The sequence below is a fragment of the Thalassophryne amazonica genome, chromosome 15 (assembly GCF_902500255.1).
Source record: "Thalassophryne amazonica chromosome 15, fThaAma1.1, whole genome shotgun sequence".
NCBI lineage: Eukaryota > Metazoa > Chordata > Actinopteri > Batrachoidiformes > Batrachoididae > Thalassophryne > Thalassophryne amazonica.
This window is the reverse complement of record NC_047117.1, coordinates 57,786,941-57,809,201: the sequence shown is the minus strand read 5'-3', so window position 1 is coordinate 57,809,201 and position 22,261 is coordinate 57,786,941. Positions and strand designations below refer to the sequence as shown.

Below are 22,261 nucleotides of genomic sequence, written 5' to 3'. Positions count from 1 at the left end.
TGTGTGCGCCGCGACAGGAAAAACACCTCCGTGTTGAAAACCATTTGTAGAATTCAGGCGGCTTTTAATGGCTTTCAACAAGTGAGTAACTGAGAAATTGTTTAACAGCTTGGGCATGTTCCAACTTGCCCATTAAGATTTCCAACGGAGGTGTTTTTCCTGCCGCGACCCCCCGCGCTTGGGTCCAGCCCGACATGCGACTCTGCCCGCACGTTCTTTCATTACAAAATGACTGTTAACAATGGAATGTCCGAATAAACTCCTCATGCCGACTTCTTCTGAAAGTTCTCTGTTCTCTGACGACTTACTGCGTCAACAGAGCCTGAAATGTGGAAGTTTTCAACTTGAAACGGCGAGACGCTGCCGCCTCGAAGCGCAGATCGCCGTCAGGCGCCGTGGACCGTCCTTAAAGCGACACTACCAGACCAAAATCTCTCATCAGCCGTTAAAATTTTTACCGAAAACCAGCTGAATTTATTGAATGGTGTCCACTCAGTTGTGCCTTACAGTTTTGAAAAAATTTTTATCAAACAAAGCAACAGTCTCTGAGCCATTCCTAAACAATGAAAAAAATCGACGAGCGGGGGGACGACTCCTCACTCAAAGACTGCCCACAGGCGAATGACGTAACCGACAGGCGTGAAAAAACTCTCGCATGCCCACGAGGGTTCAAGCATGTCTGATGTAATCACACATGATTCAAATCCATATGGTTTTTGAAAAAAATAATAAGGTCTGATACTTTTCTAATAGACCTCGTACATACGAGGTCTGTTAGAAAAGTATCGGACCTTTTTATTTTTTGCAATAACCTTATGATTGCATCAGCCAAGCTTGAACCTTCGTGTGCATGTGTGAGTTTTTTCACGCCTGTCGGTTGCGTCATTCACCTGTGAGCAGGCTTTGAGTGAACACTGGTCCTCCCCCCTCGTAGGATTTTCATTGTGAGGAAAATGTCTGAACGGCTGGAGCAGCAATGCATCAGATTTTTCCAGAAACTGTGAGAGACAGCCAGGTGGAAACCATTCGGAAAATTCAGATGGCTTTCGGTGAAGATCTTATGGGCATCACAGAGATTAAGGAGCATTACAACCGGATTAAAGACGGCCCACAGCGGCTGAGGGCGTGCTGTGCTTCGAGCAGCCATCGACAGGCTGAAACGACCGGATCATTTCCAAAGCGAAGGCTGTGTTGATCTGGGACGTCGTCTGGCCAGAGAAATGGCAGAAAAGGTGGACATCAGCACTTTTCCGGCACATTCCACTGTTAAAGGAGATTTTGTCATGAAAACAGGAGCGGAGGAATTCGCCACGGAGCCGCTAATGGCGCGAAACGAAAGCAGCTCCGTGTTGGTCTCACAGGACATGTTGTGGCATGCTCAGCTCTTCGACAATTTCTCGGATACTCACTCGACTGAAAAGCCACCCAAAGCTGTCTGAATTTTCTGAATGGTGGAAGAGCTGGGCATGTCCTGTGAGACTTCCAACACAGAGGTGCTTTTTGTTCTGCGCCATTACGCGGCTCCGTCCTGACGCGCGAATTCCGCCGCACGTCTTTCATTACAAAATCTCCTGTAACAGTGTAATGTGCAGAGAAAGTGCTATGTCCACCTTTCTTGCTATTTCTCTGGTAGTCACACGATGTCCCGGATCAACACAGCCTTCATTTTGGAAATGATCTGGTCGTTTCAGCCTGTCGATGGCCGCTCTGAGCGCCCTCAGCCACTGTGGGCCATCTTTAATCCAGTTGTAATGCTCCTTAATCTCTGTGATGCCCATTGAATCTTCACCGAAAGCCATCTGAATTTTCCGAATGGTTTCCACCTGGCTGTCTCTCAGTTTCTGAAAAAATTTTGATGCAGCAAAGCGGCAGTCGCTCAGCCATTTTCCTGACAATGAAAATCCGCCGAGGGGGCTGGACCACTCCTCCCACAAACCGTGCTCACAGGTGAATGACGCAACCGACAGGCGTGAAAAAACTCACACATGCACACGAAGGTTCAAGCTTGGCTGATGCAATCACACGTGATTCAAATCCATATGGCTTTTGCAAAAAATAAAAAGGTCTGTTACTTTTCTAACAGACCTTGTACACACAATGAGGAAAATAAGTATTTGAACATCCTGCGATTTTGCAAGTTCTCCCACTTAGAAATCATGGAGGGGTCTGAAATTTTCATCTTAGGTGCATGTCCACTGTGAGAGACATAATCTAAAAGAAAAATCCGGAAATCACAATTTATGATTTTTTGAAATAATTTATTTGTATGTTAATGCGGAAAATAAGTATTTGAACACCTACCAACCAGCAAGAATTCTGGCTCACACAGACCTGTTAATTTTTCTTTAAGAAGCCATCTTATTCTGTATTCTTTACCTGTATTAACTGCACCTGTTTGAACTTGTTACCTGTATAAAAGACACCTGTTCACACAATCAATCACACTCCAACCTGTCCACCATAGCCAAGACCAAAGAGCTGTCTAAGGACACCAGGTACAAAACTGTAGACCTGCACAAGGCTGGGATGGACTACAGGACAAAAAGGCAAGCAGCTTGTTAGAAGACAACAGCTGTTATGATTATTTATTAGAAAGTGGAATTGACTGTCAATTCCACTTTCTAATTGATTGACAAGATGACTGTCAATCTCCCTCGGTCTGGGATTCCATGCAAGATCTCACTTTGTGGGGTAAGGATGATTCTGAGAAAGCTCAGAACTACACAGGAGGACCTGGTCAATGATCTGAAGAGAGCTGGGACCACAGTCACAAAGATTACATTAGTAACACATGATGCTGTCATGGTTTAAAATCCTGCAGGGCAGCAAGGTCCCCCTGCTCAAGCCAGCACATGTCCAGGCCTGTTTGAAGTTCACCAGTGACCATCTGGATGATCCACAGGAGGCATGGGAGAAGGTCATATAGTCAGATGAGACCAGAATAGAGCTTTTTGGAATCAACTCCACTTACCATGTTTAGAGGATGAGAACAGCCCCAAGAAAGCCATTCTAACCGTGAACCATGGGGGTGGAAACATCATAATCTGGGGGTGCTCTTCTGCAAAGGGGACAGGACGACTGCACCATATTGAGGGGAGGATGGATGGGGTCATGTATTGCGAGATTTTGGCAAACAACCTCCTTCCCTCAATAAGAGCATTGAAGATGGGTCATGGCTGGGTCTTCCAGCATAACAATGACCCCAAACACACAGCCAGGGCAACTAAGGAGGGGCTCCGTAAGAAGCATTTCAAGGTCCGGGAGTGGCCTGGCCAGTATCCAGACCTAAACTCAATAGAAAATCTTTGGAGGGAGCTGAAACTCCAAACCTGAAAGATCTAGAGAAGATCTGTATGGAGGAGTGGACCAAAATCCCTGCTGCATTGTGTGCAAACCTGGTGAAAATCTACAGGAAACATTTGACCTCTGTAATTGCAAACAAAGGCTACTGTACCAAATATTAACATTGCTTTTCACAGGTGTTCAAATACTTATTTGCAGCAGTAACATACAAATAAATTCTAAAAAAAAAAAAAATAAAAAAAAAAAAAAAATCATACATTGTGATTTCCGGAATTTTTTTTTTTTTTTAGATTATGTCTCTCACAGTGGACATGCACCTAAGATGAAAATTTCAGACCCCTCCATGATTTCTAAGTGGGAGAACTTGCAAAATCGCAGGGTGTTCAAATACTTATTTTCCTCACTGTATATAAAAACTGGTTCTGGCATATACCATCACTATATATGCAGACAGGTGAAAAAAAAAAGTACTGCATGAAAATCCTTGAATGAACCAATTTATATGGTCTGAGAAGTCAGGCAGATATTCAGGTTAAGCCCTGCTGTTTGAAGGACCACAGAGAGAAGGCATTTCCCACCTGATGTGACAGTCAAGCACAGGATGTCTGCAGGACTATGCAGAAAGCTTTAAGTTTCAACTGTCAGGTACTACCAACAAGACAGACTGTGCAAACAAATACGTTGCCACGTTGAATCCACTCAAACAAGAAAAACTTGCAGCGGTTAACCACAGTACATAGTGCTGCATCCAGTCAACACTTTTGCCTTTCAAACAGATGCTTTCCCGATGTCCCAGACTGAACGGTCCCCCCTAAAAACCAGTCTCCCCTGCCTTCACTGCGCACGCGTTAGCAGCAATTCACCGATTATCGCTAATTCATATATTACCGATAATTCATATATTATCTCATTTCTGCTTCAAACTGCCTTGTTTCTGCTTAAAACTGACTTTAGAATTATTTAAGAGGTTTTACATTGCCATCTGATAGTTAATAATCACATTATCCCCTTTAATCGCTTTGGGTGTGGAGAGTCAGACTCAGAAGTGCTGCTGTCGCACTCTGATCGCTCCCCCCGTCTTTTATTATGAAATAATGCTGACTTTATGCAGAAGTGATTGTTGTACAAAAGCTTCAGATATTTGTTGCTGAGATAGTTGATGACTGGAGTGCAGTTTTAAGTAGAAACGAGGCGATAATTGGTGAATTGCTGCTGATGCATGCACAGTGAAGGTAGGAGGAACCGATTTTTAGGGGGGGCCATTCGGTCGGTGACACAGGTTCAAGGTCACTTGTGCACCATTCTCCATGTACATCTGGAATTGGAAGGGATGCCGGCGTAATAGGTGCCCCAAATCGGCAACATGCAGATCGATACTGGATCTGCTGTTGTGACCCCAAGCAAAAGCAGGAGCAGCCAAAAGACATTTGTTTGGTTTCAAGAAGTAAACACTGCTGTTCCCATACAGATTACCAACATTTGCATGAGATGTATTTGACAACCAAATAAAAATTACCCAGAAAATATCAAGATTAACACAACACAAAATATTACTTCCTTTAATCCAGCCCACACTCACTGGGGTCTTTGTTAGTTACACATTTTTAAAACAGAGCTGGACCCCCTTCTACCATCAGAGCTATCTTAATAAGTGAAGTCGCCATCTCAGCAGGAGCATGTGCAGTGTGGCTAAAGGTCCTGCTAGCTCTTCCGGTTAAAAGGTCAACCGAGAATAGAACAGTGCTAGTGTAATGTGTAAACATATTGATGTTTTACACGCTTCAAATCTGTACCATATTAAAATATCATGGGTGGGGTGTATGTGCTTCCATTCTTAGCAAATTTATTGTGAACTAGTTGTACAATTACTGAAAGCGGAGCAGCGCACATAGAGATCACAGTTTCTGATGTACGCCAACTTTTGTTTATGTTTGTGACAAGGACTGAAACCACCTGTTATGTCATTGTTTTTCCATGAATTTCAAGTATTGTTCTGTGAAATGAACCAGCAATATGTTGTATAAGCTTATTAGAACTGTTTTCTTGAAGTTGTTATTGTTGATTTACACAAGTACAACATCTAAATGAACTGTGATACCGCTATTTACGGGAAACATTAATGCCCATGTTTGTTTATGCAGATCCCAATAACCCCTTTAGCAAACTTTTATAACAAAAAAAATAGCTTCTTAGTCAGTAAAATAAGAATATATTGTAGAAGTTTTGAAGTTTACCAGCACACTCCATCCTTCTCCCCATCTACTTTTCTTTATTAGTCTTCATGGGGTCTGGTATCATTTCCCCATCATTGGTCATACGTCGTGATTCATAATGTGCTTGGTTTTGTTGTCCAACTTGCTCCGAGTCCATAAAGATTGCCATGTTCATTTCTTGAATACTCATGCCACCAACTCCTCTATCATTTTCTTTGTTTCTTCAATCATACTTTCAAACTCACCAAACTTATACCCAGAAGTGGTTGATTACAGACCCGTTGCAGGGTATGCACTCAACATAGAGAAACAAACGCCCTCAAACACAACGGCTGCTCTGAAGGACCAATAAGGGAATCGTTAAGCAAAAAATGCTATTGATATCAGTTGATCAAATCATTTCTTTACGATACCTGAAAAGAACAGATTCTCAATACGCAACCCTATCCCTGTATCATTCATTTCCATGAATTTCACCTGTCCAAACTTTTCCATCACTTCTTGCTTTGACCATTTCTACGTTGCTATCAAAACATTGGCGGCTTATCGCTTCTGGGTCAAATTTGGCATACTCATGATTCATTGTGCACACTGAAATAACAACTTTGCTTATTCTTCATGGCATGGATTCAACAAGGTGCTGGAAGCAGATTCCTCAGAGATTTTAGTTCAGATTCATATGAAAGCATCACACAGTTGTTACATGATTACATCATCAACACCATTCTGAATTGTCCTTACCAAATATTAGGGAGCGGTGGGGGGTATTTACCAATCAGATGAATTTTCAGTCCCACTGTTTACTACATTTGACATCCACGCTGTATGAATGTTAACATGTCTATGAGAAAGCCACACAAGGTTCTTTGGCAAGAATATGACCATGAAGGCTTTGAGAAGAAAAGATGTCACATGTTGAATATCAACTAGAGAGCTGTGGTGTGCACACACGGACTTTAACGCAGTTAGCAACGTCTAGGTTTACGGACTGTGGCTGGACAAATAAAATAAAACATGCAAAGGTGACAATGGCAAATAAATGTTTAATGGCTGTCATGTAGAACTTCTGTGTTTACTGTGTCACTTCAGGAGAAGTAAAATCAGTGAGGCAAATAAGACACCAGTGTTCTTTGAGTACAGAGAATTTACAGCATGCACACACACACACACACACGACTAAGTACTTACAACCAGTGTCTTTGAGTCTGTTGATGGCATTGGAGAGAAGACGAACACAGCCCAGGAATCCTGCGCCTTGCTTTTTGTGGATCTTTTTGTGGTTCCATACACTGATGGTGATGGAATCTGCTTTTCCAATGTAACTGACAAAAAAAAGGGAGGGGATTTGGAGAAAAATGATCAATAACACTCAGTGGAGATGAAAAATTAGAAGATGTGATTTTAAAGTAGAATTTGATAGGGTTGGCAATCCACCAAGTCTGGTCTCAAATTAAGAGAACAAACTGTTTCTACTGATTATTCACAGGTCCTTGTACTTAACCCTCTAATGGTAAATGGTACATGGACTGTATTTCTATTTCTACAGTACCTCTCAGTCTGAGAACAAATACTCAAATAGCTTGACAACGATACCATGCTTTCAACAAATTTCACATAAAGTCATACCAAGTCTATGATGAATCCCAGCAGGATAACGAGCTGGCGTTCCAATATGTAAACCTGGGTTTGAATCACTACCTGTCTGTGTCCTTGGATAAATTTCAAATAAATTTCAAATTTATTAATTTATATAGCACCAATTCACGATGAAATCGTCTCTAGGCGCTTCAAACAACATAAAACAAAAAAAAAAAACTGAATTAAAAATTTAAAACACAATAAAAAGATGACCATAAAAGAATACAAGAATAAAAACACATCATAACACTAATGATAAAACAGAGAAAACAAATGAGTCTTTAAACGTGACTTGAAAGACTCCATAGTATCCGACTGCCGAATGTGTGCCGAGAGATCGTTCCACAGAGCTGGGGCACGGTAGGAGAAAGCTCTGTGACCGGCAGACTTTTTATTCACCCTGGGAACACATAGAAGTCCTGCACCCTGAGAACGCAGGGCTCGAGCTGGTACATAGGGGCTTGCCAAGGCAGCCAGATAGGGAGGTGCAAGTCCATGAACAATTTTACAAACTAATAACAGTACTTTAAAATCCGATCTTGCAGCAACTGGAAGCCAGTGCAGGGACGCCAAAACGGGCGTAATGTGTTCAAACTTTCTGCTTTGTGTCAAAAGTCTGGCAAGACCATTTGGAACCAGCTGAAGACCCCTAATCCTGGACTGTGGTAAGCCAGAAAATAGAGCATTACAATAGTCCAATCTAGAAGAGACAAATGCATGAATCAAAGTCTCAGCATCAGCCATAGACAGGATAGGACGAATCGTCGCTATATTTCATAAATGGAAGAAAGCAGTCCTCGTAATGTCTCAAATGTGGAGATCAAAGGACAACTTAGGATCAAAAATTACACCAAGGTTCCTCACTTTATCCGTATGATGTATAACACACGAACCTAAGCTAAGTGCTAGCTGATCAAATTGATGCCGATACCTCGCTGGACCAAGAACCATAACTTCAGTCTTATCAGAATTTAAAAGTAGGAAGTTACCAGACATCCAACTTCTTACTGATGCAAGGCAATCTTCCAAAGATTTTATGTGAATGAGATTACCAGCAGTTATTGGCATGTACAATTGAGTGTCATCAGCATAGCAATGAAAGGGAATCCCAAAGCGCCACAGTATATTCCCAAGGGGTGCTACATAAAGAGAAAAAAGCAGGGGCCTAAAACGGATCCCTGCAGAACCCCAAACTTCATGTCCCTACGATCAGAGGAGGTGCCATTACACAATACACAGTAAGAACGACTGGACAGGTATGACATCAACCATGCAAGAGCAGTTCCAGTAATCCCAAAGTGATTCTCCAGCCTACTGAGTAAAATATGATGATCCACAGTATCAAACGCAGCACTAAGATCCAGCAGCACCAAGACTGTAGTGGTATCTGAGTCCATTGCTCGCAAAAGGTCATTCACTACTTTAGTAAGTGCTGTCTCTGTGGAGTGATATTTTCTAAAAGCAGACTGCAGTGGCTCAAAAAGATTATTCCCCTTGAGGTAGTCCACGAGCTGTCACGAAACCACTTTTTCCAAGATTTTAGAACAAAATGATAGATTTGATATCGGTCTATAATTTTTCAATCCACTAGGGTCGAGATTGGATTTCTTAAGTAATGGTTTAATCACTGCAGACTTGAAACATTTAGGAACAGATCCAGAAGTTAATGAGAGATTTATAATTTGCAACACACTTGGCCCAAGAATGGGCCACAGGTACTTAAACAGTTTTGTTGGTATAGGATCAAATAAACAGCTTGTGCATTTAGTAGAAGTCACGAGCTTCGTCAGCGCACCGAGCGAGATACCATCACAATCTGTAAATCTGGGTAACACCTCAGGGGGTGCATCCACCTCCACAGCAGTATGCGGTGAGTGGACCAAAGCCTGCTGAGATATGCTCAACCTAATATTCTCAATTTTCTTCTCAAAATAGTCCAAGAAGTCCTGTGCTGAAAAGGGAGAGTGAATAACAGGTGGCTGTCCATGACACTTCATCTGTATTGTCTCAGTCCACTCAACTGTAAATGGGTACAGCCTTGACTGGCAAGTAATCTGCACCAGACTGCCATCCCATAGTCTCTCATCCGCTTCATGCTACAGAATCAAGACAAACACTGGCACGATGGGTATCAGGGCCTATATAGTATGTACTATTTCTTCATACCAAGGCCAGGACTTACCATGCAAAGAAATATGGAGATTCAGTTTGCCGTTCAAGGACATTTCAACATATAGAAAGGAGGAACCAGTTGTCGAACAAATGGAAAACATAAGCTAGTATTGGCCAAGTCAATAACCACACCTTAACATTCATTTCACTTCCTGAAAACAAGATAACACGCATCTGTAAAAGTCTTAAAAAGAAGACCAAAAAAAGAACCCACCAAAATGGTGATGTCAATGAGTTACAGGCTTGATGCAGCAGAGTATGCCACAATCAATAAAAAAATAAAAATAAATAGGAAGACAATCCCAATGGTAAAGCCACGCAAACCTTATCTTCAACAACACAGCTGCCTTTTGAAACAAATTATTTTTTAAGTAGTTTTAACACCACCAATGGATGACGCAGAAGGAAGACAGAGCATTTCAAGAAAAAAATGTCTGCAGTGCAAAAATGCTTTCAGAGGTGGAGGGTCATGTCCGACTTTTGGTATGTCAACAAGAGTCTACATCTGTGGAATAGATGTCAGATTCTAATTTTTGATGCCCTCTATTGAAAACACTGACTACTATCTTTAAATTATGCAAACAGCAAGATACTGCTGCTGCCAACTGACTGCTGTAAGAACAAAACGTAAGCCAATTACCACACTGTCAAATCACTTCAAAATAAAACAAACTGCGAATGAGGGTAGAAAACTCCACAAAAGTGAATAATGAAGCCATACAAACTTGTCTTTTTCTTGTACAAAAGCACAAAATTATGTTTAATAATGTTTAAGATATTACAGTTTATAGGCAGCACTTATGGTAGATGGCAGTTGTGCCAGCCGGTGCTGAGAATTCTACAAGACATGGAACCAAATACTGAGTCGCATTAGCTACAAGTCTACAAGACTAATTCATCTCTTCCAAGTGTTTGCTTGTATAAACTGGGTTGTTATTTAACATATCTAGATGCAAATATGAGGAAAACAAAAGTCATCATTCTAAAAGCATCTTCTCATATTCATTTTTTGATCTTCAGTGTAGCCAAAAAATAATATGGCCATTCATCCATCCATCCATGAGAGGACAAGATACCAGTCTATTGCAGGGATAATATGGCCATGTCTTTTTAATACATCTGTGGGAGTCTGTTTTACTCCAAATAGTCATCCCTCAGTGAGAAAACAGTTCACAGTACAGACCGTGCTTGTGGTGTAGACTTTCAGGATTACGAGGCATGTTTGTGTGGATTCTGTCCATCAGAGTACAGTGAAGTTGTTACTGAAAATCAGAGGAAATCCCCTATGTCTTTTACCACAGGGTGCCAGACAGCGGTCACAATACTGCTCACATACACAAATTAACATTCAAATACAAAATTATATAAGGTGCTCTGGCACAGAAGACATGTACTTAGCACGTTAGTGGCAACCACTATCGTGCTACAGTCGCTGTGCATGCGCCTGCACTCACTGCCAAAACAGACGACTGCCGCAGTGTGCACGTTATGAGGCTGCTGCGTGTGCACAGCGTTCAATGGCATTTTAACGCTGTGCATCGTCTGGTGCTTCCTGGCATATGTTTGAACAACTCTGTCTCTGTGTTCTTCCATTTGGTAATGATCTAGAGTTTCTGAACAACGTGGGCCCGTACCCACGAAGCAGCCTAATGGCCTGGTCACACTGCACACTGTGTTAGCTGAACGAAGGAAAACAGTCACAAAGCCACAAATCGTTGAGAAAAAGTGGACAAATGAGCTGGCACTTCTCCCATCACCGAAAAGCCTGCGACTGCAGAGCGCACAAAAGAACGAAAGGAAACCGAAACTAACAAAAGAAAAACAGCAAAAGGAGGCCTTGACCCTGTGATTACTTCTGCAGTGAGTCTGTGCTCTCCACAGCCACCTGCAGGTGTGTTGTCTTGACAACAGGTTTGTTGAGTTGGAGCCAGAGGTGGCTGCAGTGTGCGTAAATAGTTAAAGTAGTTGATCAAACGTTCTTGCCGCTATTGTTTCTGTGTGAAAACGTTACTTTTCGTCGCACACATGGACGAGTCACGCTCAGCTCATCGGCTCTTTAGTTATTGATCCGTTCAGATATCGACTGGATATGTAGTGACATGGAGATGTATGGAGTTTATACTTGATGTGGATATGTCCTGTGTCTGGCAGCCAGCCTGTGAGCAGGATTATATGTCCCTTTTGTCCTTATTTCACAATTATGACAGAGTTTGAGGGGACAGCAAGCAGCAGCTATTTTTTTTTTCACGTGCACGTGCGAACGAATCATCCATGAAGATAATTTTATGAACTACACAGATGTATAATAAAACAAATGGTGACTGGTTTATAACACATTGATGACAGAGTTTGAGGGGAGAGAGAGAGTGAGGAACCACAGGGGGAGAAGTTTTTTTTTTTTCTTTGTTTACATGTGTGCGCGTGAACGAATCATCCAGGAAGATAATTTTATTAACTACACAGATGCATAATAAAACAAATGGTGACTGGTTTATAAGACAATGATGACAGAGACTGGGGGGAGAGAGAGCGAGGAACCACAGGGGCAGCCGTTTTTTTTTTTTTTTTTTCTTTGTTCGTATGTGCGCACGCAAATGGGACAGGAGGTCCTCAAACTGGGTCCTGGAGAGGCAGAACTACCGCTGAAAGCAGACGTTATCCAGATGCAGCTCCTGCAGCAAATGATGAAACTGCCCAAATTGGGAACGTCTCATGAGGATATTGTGAACACAGTGATGGTTTGTCGGCTTTCCACAACAAATACAGCACAGCAACTCACTCCGGGTGATCAAGGTCTACCGTGTTGACATCGAGCGGAATGGAAGCTCCTCCTATTTGATGACGCAGGCAAATTTTCGTAGCGAAAGTTTCCCCCCAAGCAGAGCAACACACCAGGCGATGGTGGCGCGTCAGGCGAAGGAAGCAAATTTGTGGCGTTGTTAAGTTGGTCCACTTGTTAAGATGGATCAGTGTGGTTATTGACACCAGCTGCATATTTAATGTTCAAACTTATAAACTTTATTGTTTCTCTGCAAATATTTGCTCATTTTTAAATGGATGCCTGCAACACATTTCAAAAAAGGTGGGACAGTGGTATGTTTACCACTGTGTTACATCACCTTTCCTTCTAACAACACTCAATAAGCATTTAGGAACTGAGGACACTAATTGTGAGTGTCATGACTGGGTACAAAAGGAGCATCCCCAAAAGTCTCAGCCGTTCACAAGCAGAGATGGGGCGAGGATCACCACTTTGTGAACAACTGCATGAAAAAAATAGTCCAACAGTTTAAGAACAATGTTTCTCAATGTTCAATTGCAAGGAATTTAGGAAATCCATCATCTACAGTCCATAAAATAATCAGAAGATTCAGAGAATCTGGAGAACTTTCTACACGTAAGCAGCAAGGCCGAAAAGCAACACTGAATGCCCGTGACCTTTGATCCCTCAGGTGGCACTGCATTAAAAACCGACTGTGTAAAGGATCTTACTGCATGGGCTCAGGAACACTTCAGAAAACCACTGTCAGTTAACACAGTTCGTTGCTACATCAGCAAGTGCAAGTTAAAACTCTACCATGTAAAGTGAAAGCCATTCATCAACAACATCTAGAAATGCCACTGCCATCTCTGGGCCCGAGCTCATGTGAAATGGACAGACGCAAAGTGGAAAAGTGTGCTGTGGTCTGATGAGTCCATATTTCAAAATTGTTTTTGGAAATCATGGGCATCGTGTCCTCCGGACAAAAGAGGAAAAATACCATCCAGATTGTTACCTGTGCTAAGTTCAAAAGCCAGCATCTGTGATGGTATGGGGGTGTGTTAATGCCCATGGCATAGACAACTTACTTACTTACTTAAATATATTTAAGAAAATACAGTGCAAACAGTGCACATTGAATTGACTTTGTGTCAGCTATCAATAGCATCAGGAAGGATTATGTTTGGAGTGTCAACAGTCAGAGACAGTGCAGCATGTTCTCATGGATTGTAATAAATTCCCAGAGAAAGGCAAGAGCTTCTCTCAGAATTTAGAAGAATAGGTTTGGAAGAAGTTTCTGTAGGAAGTATTTTAGACATAGGGTCAAGTGTGAGGGGGAGGTGTTGGGTTTTTAAATTCATGAAAGACACTGGACTCACCAAGAGGATTTAGCATTGCTATAACAGACTGATGCAGAAGGTGGCAGCAATGCACAAATAAGAATGCCGTTATACACAAAGAAGACGGTGCACTTGATTTCCTTCACAGAGACGCATTTTGAGAATGAGCACATTTCCAAAATACCACAAGAAACCATAAAAAATAAATAAAAGTACCAATTTACTAATATTTGGAGTGGGTCTGAGTAAATCGTCAGACCCATTGATTGTGCAGCTAAGGCTAAGACAACGTGAGACGATAAACAGTGGTGCACTAACGTCACGATTTATTTTGAAGATTACTCTCACCTCAGACAAATTTGCAGAAACTCTGTTGCTAAAACAGGCTGTGTATACAACTCCAATTCCAATGAAGTTGGGACGTAGTGTAAAATGTAAATAAAACAGAATACAATGATTTGCAAATTCTCTTCAACCTATGATTTGCAAATTCTCTTCAACCTATATTCAATTGAATACACCACAAAGACAACTGTTCCAACTTATAAACTTTATTGTTTCTCTGCAAATATTTGCTCATTTTTAAATGGATGCCTGCAACACATTTCAAAGAAGTTGGGAGTGGTATGTTTACCACTGTGTTACATCACCTTTCCTTCTAACAACACTAGGTTCAAAAGCCAGCATCTGTGATGGCATGGGGGTGTGTTAGTGCCCATGGCATAGACAACTTAAACATCTGTGATGGCACCATCAATGCTGAAAGGTACATCCAGGTTTTGGAGCAACACATGCTGTCATCCAAGCAACATCTTTTTCAGGGACGTCCCTGCTTATTTAAGACAATGCCAAGCCACATTCTGCACGTGTTACAACAGTGTGGCTTCGTAGTAAAAGAGTGTGGGTACTAGACTGGCCTGCCTGCAGTCCAGACCTGTCGCCCACTGAAAATGTGTGGTGCATTATGAAGTACAAAATACGACAACGGAGACCCCAGACTGTTGAACAACTGAAGTCGTACATCAAGCAAGAATGGGAAAGAATTCCACCTACCAAGCTTCAACAATTAGCGTCCTCAGTTCCCAAATGCTTATTGAGTGTTGTTCGACGGAAAGGTGATGTAACACAGTGGTAAACATACCACTGTCCCAGCTTTTTTGAAATGTGTTGCAGGCATCCATTTCAAAATGAGCAAATATTTGCACAAAACAATAAAGTTTATCAGTTTGAACATTAAATATCTTGTTTTTGTGGTGTACTTAATTGAATATAGGTTGAAGAGGATTTGCAAATTATTGTATTCTGTTTTTTATTAATACATTAATATTAATTAATTAATTAATATGTAATACATTAATATTAATACATTTTTTTTTTATTAATACATAATACATTGTCCCAACTTCACTGGAATTGGGGTTGTACATATATCCAAAAGTGAAGAATTTCGGATTTAGTGTGTCTTACTGACTGGGTTGGTGGTCATCTCTGGCTCCGCCCGGTCAGCCACAATGAAAAAAATCTCCTAGCAGGGCAATGTTTTCCCTGTTTTTACTCCTAATTTTGTGGTTATAACTCAGATTGTTTTCACTGACCAGTCCCCCCCCCCCCCAAAAAAAACCTGGATTTGCATGATTTACGAGAGACTCATTTTGAGGTTGGAAAAGCTGGATTTCCAGATTTATCAAGAAGGATCGCACCCCTGGAAAACTGAATGTTTGTGCACATGCAGCAAGCAACAGTTCATTGGATCCAGCCTTCTTGAAGTCTCTGAATGGAGTCCTGTATGGGGCTCCAGTGGGGGACTCAATTGCATGAAGGTCTTAGGTGTCTCAAGGGGCAGCAACCCTCGAACACCATGGTGGACACGAGTGGTCAGGGAAACCGTATGACTGAAGAAGGAGTCCTTCCGGGATATGTTATCTCGGAGGACTCTGGAGGCAGCTGCAAGGTACTGACAGGCTCCAAGGGAGGCAGCTTCTCCTATGAGGGAGGCAAAGCAGCAGTTGTGGGAGGAATTTGAAGTAATCATAGAGAAGGACTTTCGGTCAGCACAGAGGTGCTTCCGGCGGACCGTGAGGCACCTCGGGAGATGAAAATGCGGAACCATCCTAGCAGTCTACAGTAAGGATGGGACTCTGTTGATCTCAACAGAGGAGGTAATCGGACACTGAAAGGAATACCTTTAGGAACTCCTGTATCAGACTGGAGCACCATCTATAGTAGGGGCAGAGCTGGAAGCTGATGGGGATCAATATTCTCTTCAACGTAACTCTTCCCTGGGAAGTCACTGAGGTAATCAATCAACTCCGCAGTGGCACAGCCCCGGGAGATGATGAGATCCATCTAGGAATGTTGAAGGCTCTGGCTGTGGAGGGATCGTCTTGGATGAGACATCTCTTCAACATTGCATCGAGGTCTGGTACAGTGCCTAAGGAGTGGAAAACTGGGGTAGTAGTCCCCATATTTAAAAAGGGGGACCAGAGAGTGTGTGCCAGTTACAGCGGCATCACACTACTCAGCTTTCCTGGTAAAGTCTACTCCAGGGTGCTGAAAAGGAGGGTTCAGCCGATAGTCGAACCTCAGATTGAAGAGGAGCAATGCAGGTTCCGTCCTCTCCATGGAACAACCGACCAGCTCTTCATGCTCACAAGGATCCTGGAGGGGGCATGGAAGTATACCCATCCAGTCTACATGTGTTTTGTGGACTTGGAGAAGGCATATTATCGAGTACCCTGGGAGATACTATGGGAGGCGCTGTGGGAGTATGGAGTGAGGGGGTCCCTTCTCAGGGCCATCCAATCTCTGTACTCACAAAGTGAGAGCTGTGTTCAGGTTCTCGGCAGTAAATCAGAATTGTTTCCAGTGGGGGCTGGCCTCTGCCAGGGCTGCACCTTGTCACCGATCCTATTTGTGATATTGATGGACAGGATATCGAGGCGTAGTCGGGGGAGGAGGGTCTTCAATTTGGTGGGCTCAGAGGTTCAGCACTGCTTTTTGCAAATGATGTGGTCCTGTTGACCTCTAATTCTGAGGCCATGGTTCTCAGCAGGAAGCCAATGGATTGCCTACTTCAGGTAGGGAATGAGGTCTTACCCCAAGTGAAGGAGTTCAAGTACCTTGGGTCTTTTTCACAACTGACGGGACAATGGAGCCTGAGATTGGTCGGAGAATCAGCACAGCAGGGACGGTGTTGCATTCGTTACTGTATTGTTATGACGAAAAAGGAGTTGAGCCAAAATGCAAAGCTCTCGACCTACTGGTCAATCTTTGTTCCTACTCTCACATAAGATAATGAGGGTTGGGTATGACCGAAGGAACTAGATTGCAGGTACAAGTGGCCGAAATGAGGATTTCCTTAGGAGGGTGGCTGGTGTCTCCCTTAGAGATAAAGTCAGACGTACGGTGATCCATGAGGAGTTCGAAGTAGAGCCTAGAGCCTCCCTAGGGAGGTGTTCCAGGCATGTCCAGCTGGGAGGAGCCTCCGAGAAGACCCAAGACTAGGTGGAAAGTTTATATCTCCACACTGGCATAGGAACACCTCAGTATCCCCCAGTGAGAGGTAGTTAATGTGGCCTGGGAAAGGGAAGTCTGGGGTGCCCGCTGGGGCTGGTGCATCCGTGACCCGGTCTCGGATAAGCAGTTGAAGATGAGTGAGAGTGAATGAGTGAAATAGCAACAGTTCTTACATTCGGCACAGCCTGTATCTGGTGGCACACATACTGATGCTAAGCCTTCGCCTCTGCCTGCAGCTCGACAGAAGCTGCAACAATTACAGCAAGACTAAGTTCAGAAAGCAGGTTAAAAATTAACATTCAGCAAGATTTCAGTCACAAATAAGAATTCCAATTCCCAGGATGCAAAGTTGTTCAAGATAAGAGACAACGGTGATGTAAACAAGCTGGCAGACAAGTAGAAAGATGTGCACCCTTTCCTCCCACATAGTAATGATAAAGTCCTCCAACAAATGATCATATGTTGAGAAGAGCTTGGTAAATGTAATAAAGCACAGAAAAACAAAAAAGCACACTAAAAATAAACAAAGGTACAAACGGAGATCAGATAGATCTTCAAACATTGGCGCCACCTTGACCAACTGAAGGAACTAATCTGTCAAAATTTAGCCATGCTACTTAAAATGTCAAGATACAGTTTCAGTTTTCCACTGACACCACAACAGATAACAGGGAACATGACATCAGTCACACACACCTCAATGAGACCCCTTTGTTACAGGAAAACAACTCAAGGATTTTTATCAGAGTGGGCTACAACCCTGGGCAGAAATATGAAATCACCACATTTCTCACCTCACTGTTTGCTTCATAAATATGTTTGCACATAAATAAATGACAGATATGACACAATGTTTATTGACTAGCTAACTATTCTGGCTTCATGAAACACACCTCAAACAAATATTATTTTAACAATTAATAGCATATTGTTTTCAGCAGCCAGTCTGCTCTGTGTCAGCCTGATCCCGTCAGATCTCAGAAGCTAAGCGGCGCAGGATCTGGTTAGTACTTGGATGGGAGACCTCTTTGGAACACCAGCGGCTGTGTGTGTTTCTCCAGGTAAAACTGGAGTTGCATCAGGAAGGGCATCTGGCGTAAAACTTGTGCCAAATGCCTATGCGGATTATAGAGGGGGCTCGTTCTCAGACATCTGTGTGTAAAATATGGTCAGACTGCAAACAAAGTTGGAAGTAGGGGTGTGATTAGATCTAGTGACACGAGATCGCTTTTGTTGAGGTGAAATGCTGTCTACTGGAGTTTCTTTTTTCAGAGCAATTTGGCTTTTTTTATTCTTCTTTTTCAGCGGTTCCAAGCACTATATTTTGAAAATCTCTCAACTTTTCAGAAGCTGCTGTCGTCAGTCACTGCAGCGCTGAGCAGAATGTGCACAATAAGCTGGCTAGCAATAAATCTAACAACTGTTCTTCTGTACAAACTGGTCAGGTTGCAAAAGAAGAGGGTGCATGTGTTGAGTGAGCGGAAGAGAGACAGGGGGAAGGGGAGGGAGGGAGGGAAGGAGAGAGAAAAAGGGGAAGGAAGGAGAAAGGGAGAGGGCAGAAGAGAGGGAGGGAGAGAAAGAGGTTCGCGTGACAGTGAAAGCATCAGGGACTGTGAGAGGAGAACAAAAAAGAGATAAGACTGAGTGAGTAGAAATAAAATGTGTCTGGTTTTGAAACCAATAAATGTACTGTGTAATGTACGGGTGTTGGTCAATAAGCATTGCAGCTCGGTGTGCTGCTTCCTGACTGCTGCAGTCAGCCTCAAACAACCACTCTAGCAGCTGCAAGATTTTCCAGATGACTGGGGGTTGTGTCTTATACATAATGTGTTAGCTACCAAAACAAATTAATAAACAGTTACTCATTGACTACAGTTATGAAAACTTGTCAACTAGTAAAAGTCAGTAGCTGTGAAGTCACTAGAAGCCTGTCAATTGAGTTTGTGGCAAAATCTTTAACAGTACTTGGACAGTGTTATTCATGTCATTCAGTGTCATTCATTATTAACTTACAGGTCATAATGTTGATTCCACTTTGGGTCCAGCGTATTTCTCACAGTATCTGTGGAATGGCATTGACCAGACCCATCCACCACCACTTTGGCGAAAGGATCTGGCAACCCTGTAAATCCAAAAACAGGAGAAAATTATCACATCATGATGCAAGACAAGTGAGGGCTACCTAAGTTTGATCAATATGAGACATGCACACACCCTGTGCTGACTGGAGCTATTAATTCACTTGTGTTTTCTTATTTTTCCACCACAAGAAGGTGACAATCAAGTGGAATATTTCAAAACGTTCCTTTCAAAACAGTTTTTCACATCGGGTAATAATAAAATGGAAAACCAGAATGACAATCACAGGTCTTACAAAAGCATATGGGTTTGTCCAACTTGGTCACATCACTACTGCAATGGATTAAGCTGCTGAAGTGATATAAATGTGCCTCCATCAGAGGTCTCAAACTGATTCCAGAAAGGGCCAAGAGTGTGCAGGTTTTCTTTGCAACCTCCCACTCCACCAGGTGATTTCACTGATTAACTGATTCCATCTGCTCAAAGTGATGCTCATCTGTGTCAGTGTGATCTTACACAAGACAGAAAAAGTGCAAAATACTATCTGCACAGTAACACCAAGGTAAATGTTTGTATAGTATCACATTCTTCAATCAATTATATTTGAGGTGGATTGCATGTGTGGACTAAAGTTCAAATAGATGCCTGTGGGCATGGCACATCTCAGACAAAACCCGTTCGGTTACCCCATGTGTCTTCGAGCGTTCTCACTGTTTCCACGCACGCACGCACACACACACACGCATACACACTTAAGGATTTTGTGGTTAAAATACACAAGTGTGTTTACATCCCTGTCTGATAATTTGATATGCATTTATACATGGTGCAACACCTGGGAGGGGGAAAAAAAAATAATCAAGCAAACAAAAAAGACATTTATTCTGAAAATTTGACCAACTTCTTTTCAAAGCTGATTTGATCCAGATCAATTTAACCATGACCAATAATAATCAACTAAACTACTAATACAATTTCATATTTTTATTTTGCATTAATTAGGAAGTAAACTAATGTTGGCTATTCCTTACAATGAAAATATGATCTATTATTATGCCCCATTTTGCCCAACTTGCAATTTCTTAAAATCCATTTCTTGCTTCCACTGATTTATCCAGATCATATCAAATATACGTATATTTATTCCAAGTATAGCCTTTCAGAAAGTCTCAAAGATCCCCTTGTAATTAGACCAATATGGATTTTTTGGGGGGGGAACAATACAGATGAAACTTTACAATACAGAAAAATCTGCCAATATATACATAAAAATGGCAATGATTCCTAACATTTTGTTATCAAACCCTTATGACAAATAAATGTAATTGAGACTTGATGCTTTAGAGTTTAAACATGAACTTTATTATCAATAAATATAACCAACAACCAGCCATTGTGCATCATGCTGCCTTCAATCGGACTGGCAGTCACTGTGGCGCACTGCTCAGCATTTGCATAAAACAGACTTCGAATCTATTTTGGCCCCACCTAGCTTGCAGCATAGTGACCACTTGTGTCTTCTTGTTGCAAAAAATGCTCACTTTGATTGAAAATTGACTGATTGTCACAGTGATTGGCATTGATTGTTTTTCCTCCGTCTCTTATACCGAGCCTGGGCATACACTGTACGATATTGTCAATCGTACTTGGCTCCAGCTCAAACGGTGCGACAAAACAGTAGGGTTTAAAAGTTCAGAGCACACGATTCATGTTCTCACACTGTACTGCCCGATGCTCTGATGCGATCTGACTGCTCACATTGTACGTTCAAAAACCACACGTCAGAAGCTTTTTTTTTTGTTAAAAAAACAAATTATTTCATGCCTATCAGTGCGCACAGTGAGTGAAATCAGATGGGGGGAGACTGAACGTATATGCGCGCGCACACACACAGCAGACAGCAACATGATCCATGAGAAAAAGAAAAACATTCATAACAGGTGTTGCTACTTACACTGTTGTATAAATAAACTATATGTGATACGGACTCATACAGCTGTGCAAGGTGCAGCAACTTACTCCCTCATCTGTCGTAAATCCTGCTGTTGTCTGTCTTTTTTTTTTCATTTGCCTTGAATTTCCTTCTACAAGAGTGCAGTGGGCCCCAGACCCGGGGTCTAAAGCTGCACCCTTAACATTACTGACTTTGTATCTGAGGGGCTCTCTTCAAGATGGTGACCTTTCCTCTCCTCAAATACTGCCTTTGATCTCCAGCCCCACTTCTCAAGTTTGAGTAAGCGAAGCAGTGAGAGATCTTTTTCTTCTCCCCAATGGACCAATTTACGATGCAGTTTCACTGGATTCTTTTAGCCCTTTGATGATGTTGTCTGCTGTGTGTGCACGCGCATATACGTTCAGACTCCCATCGCCTGATTCCACTCACTGTGCGTGCTGATAGGCATGAACTTTAATACGATATTAGGTTATTGCGAAGCAACACACACCAAAAAAAACCCAAAAAAAACCAAGACTTTATATGAGATCACTGCTTGCTCTCTCCGGTGTTTGCTCATGCACATTGCACGAGGTAATCAGCGCGTAGACTCTTGTAGCGCTGCTTCAATAACGCGGAACCCTCACGAGCCACGGCTGCCGGCCAAAATATCAAACAGGTTTGATTTTCATCCGACCATACGATTCCTGATCGGGAGTGGTCGTGAGATGTTAATCGCAGCTTGTTACTCCATGTAGACTGCACGATGCAGGACGCACGAATGAGCTGAAACTTGGCGCGATCCAAAAAATTCTCGCACGAGTGAAAAATCGGCTGAAAAAGGGCCAAAACTCACACAGGAGTGAAGGGAGTCCCAACCACACTACCCGCATCACGGCCCTGTGCTAGACAAACTACGTAATGACACTCTTTCCAACAGCCAAAGTGTTTTTTTTCTGGATTGTTTACTCTGTAAAGTGTGACTGGCAGAGTCACCGCCGTATGCCACATAAGCTGCCTATTCATATCTAACATATAAAAAAGAAACTGCTGTGATTTTGTCTTCTTTCTGTGTGTGTTTGTAGAAACCACTCACTTTCCTTGTTTCTCTCTTTCTTTCTTTCCCCTCTTTCTCTCTCTGGCCTTAAAGTTCTGTAAAACAATTATACACCTGCGTTCTAGCTATTTGTCTTGTTTTGTCTCAGTGTGCTTTTTACAAATGTCACATAATTGAAAACAAATGCTGCCAAGCATTTTAATGTTCAAAGCATGCTTCGAACACTTGAATCGACATTTTACAGTCAAA

The 22,261-nt window shown here is 42.3% G+C and overlaps 1 protein-coding gene across 4 annotated transcripts in view; it reads right to left on the bottom strand.

The window, feature by feature from the left end:
- Nucleotides 1-22,261, bottom strand: part of LOC117526753 (E3 ubiquitin-protein ligase SMURF2-like) — a 224,811-nt gene that overhangs the window by 139,765 nt on the left and 62,785 nt on the right. For all 4 annotated transcript variants that reach the window (XM_034188831.1, XM_034188830.1, XM_034188833.1 and 1 more), the window contains exons 3-4: nt 18,957-19,065; nt 6,705-6,838 (exon numbers count right to left, since the gene is read on the bottom strand). In XM_034188831.1, the coding sequence (XP_034044722.1) occupies nt 6,705-6,838; nt 18,957-19,065 (243 nt within the window). The remainder of the gene's footprint in view (nt 1-6,704; nt 6,839-18,956; nt 19,066-22,261) is intronic.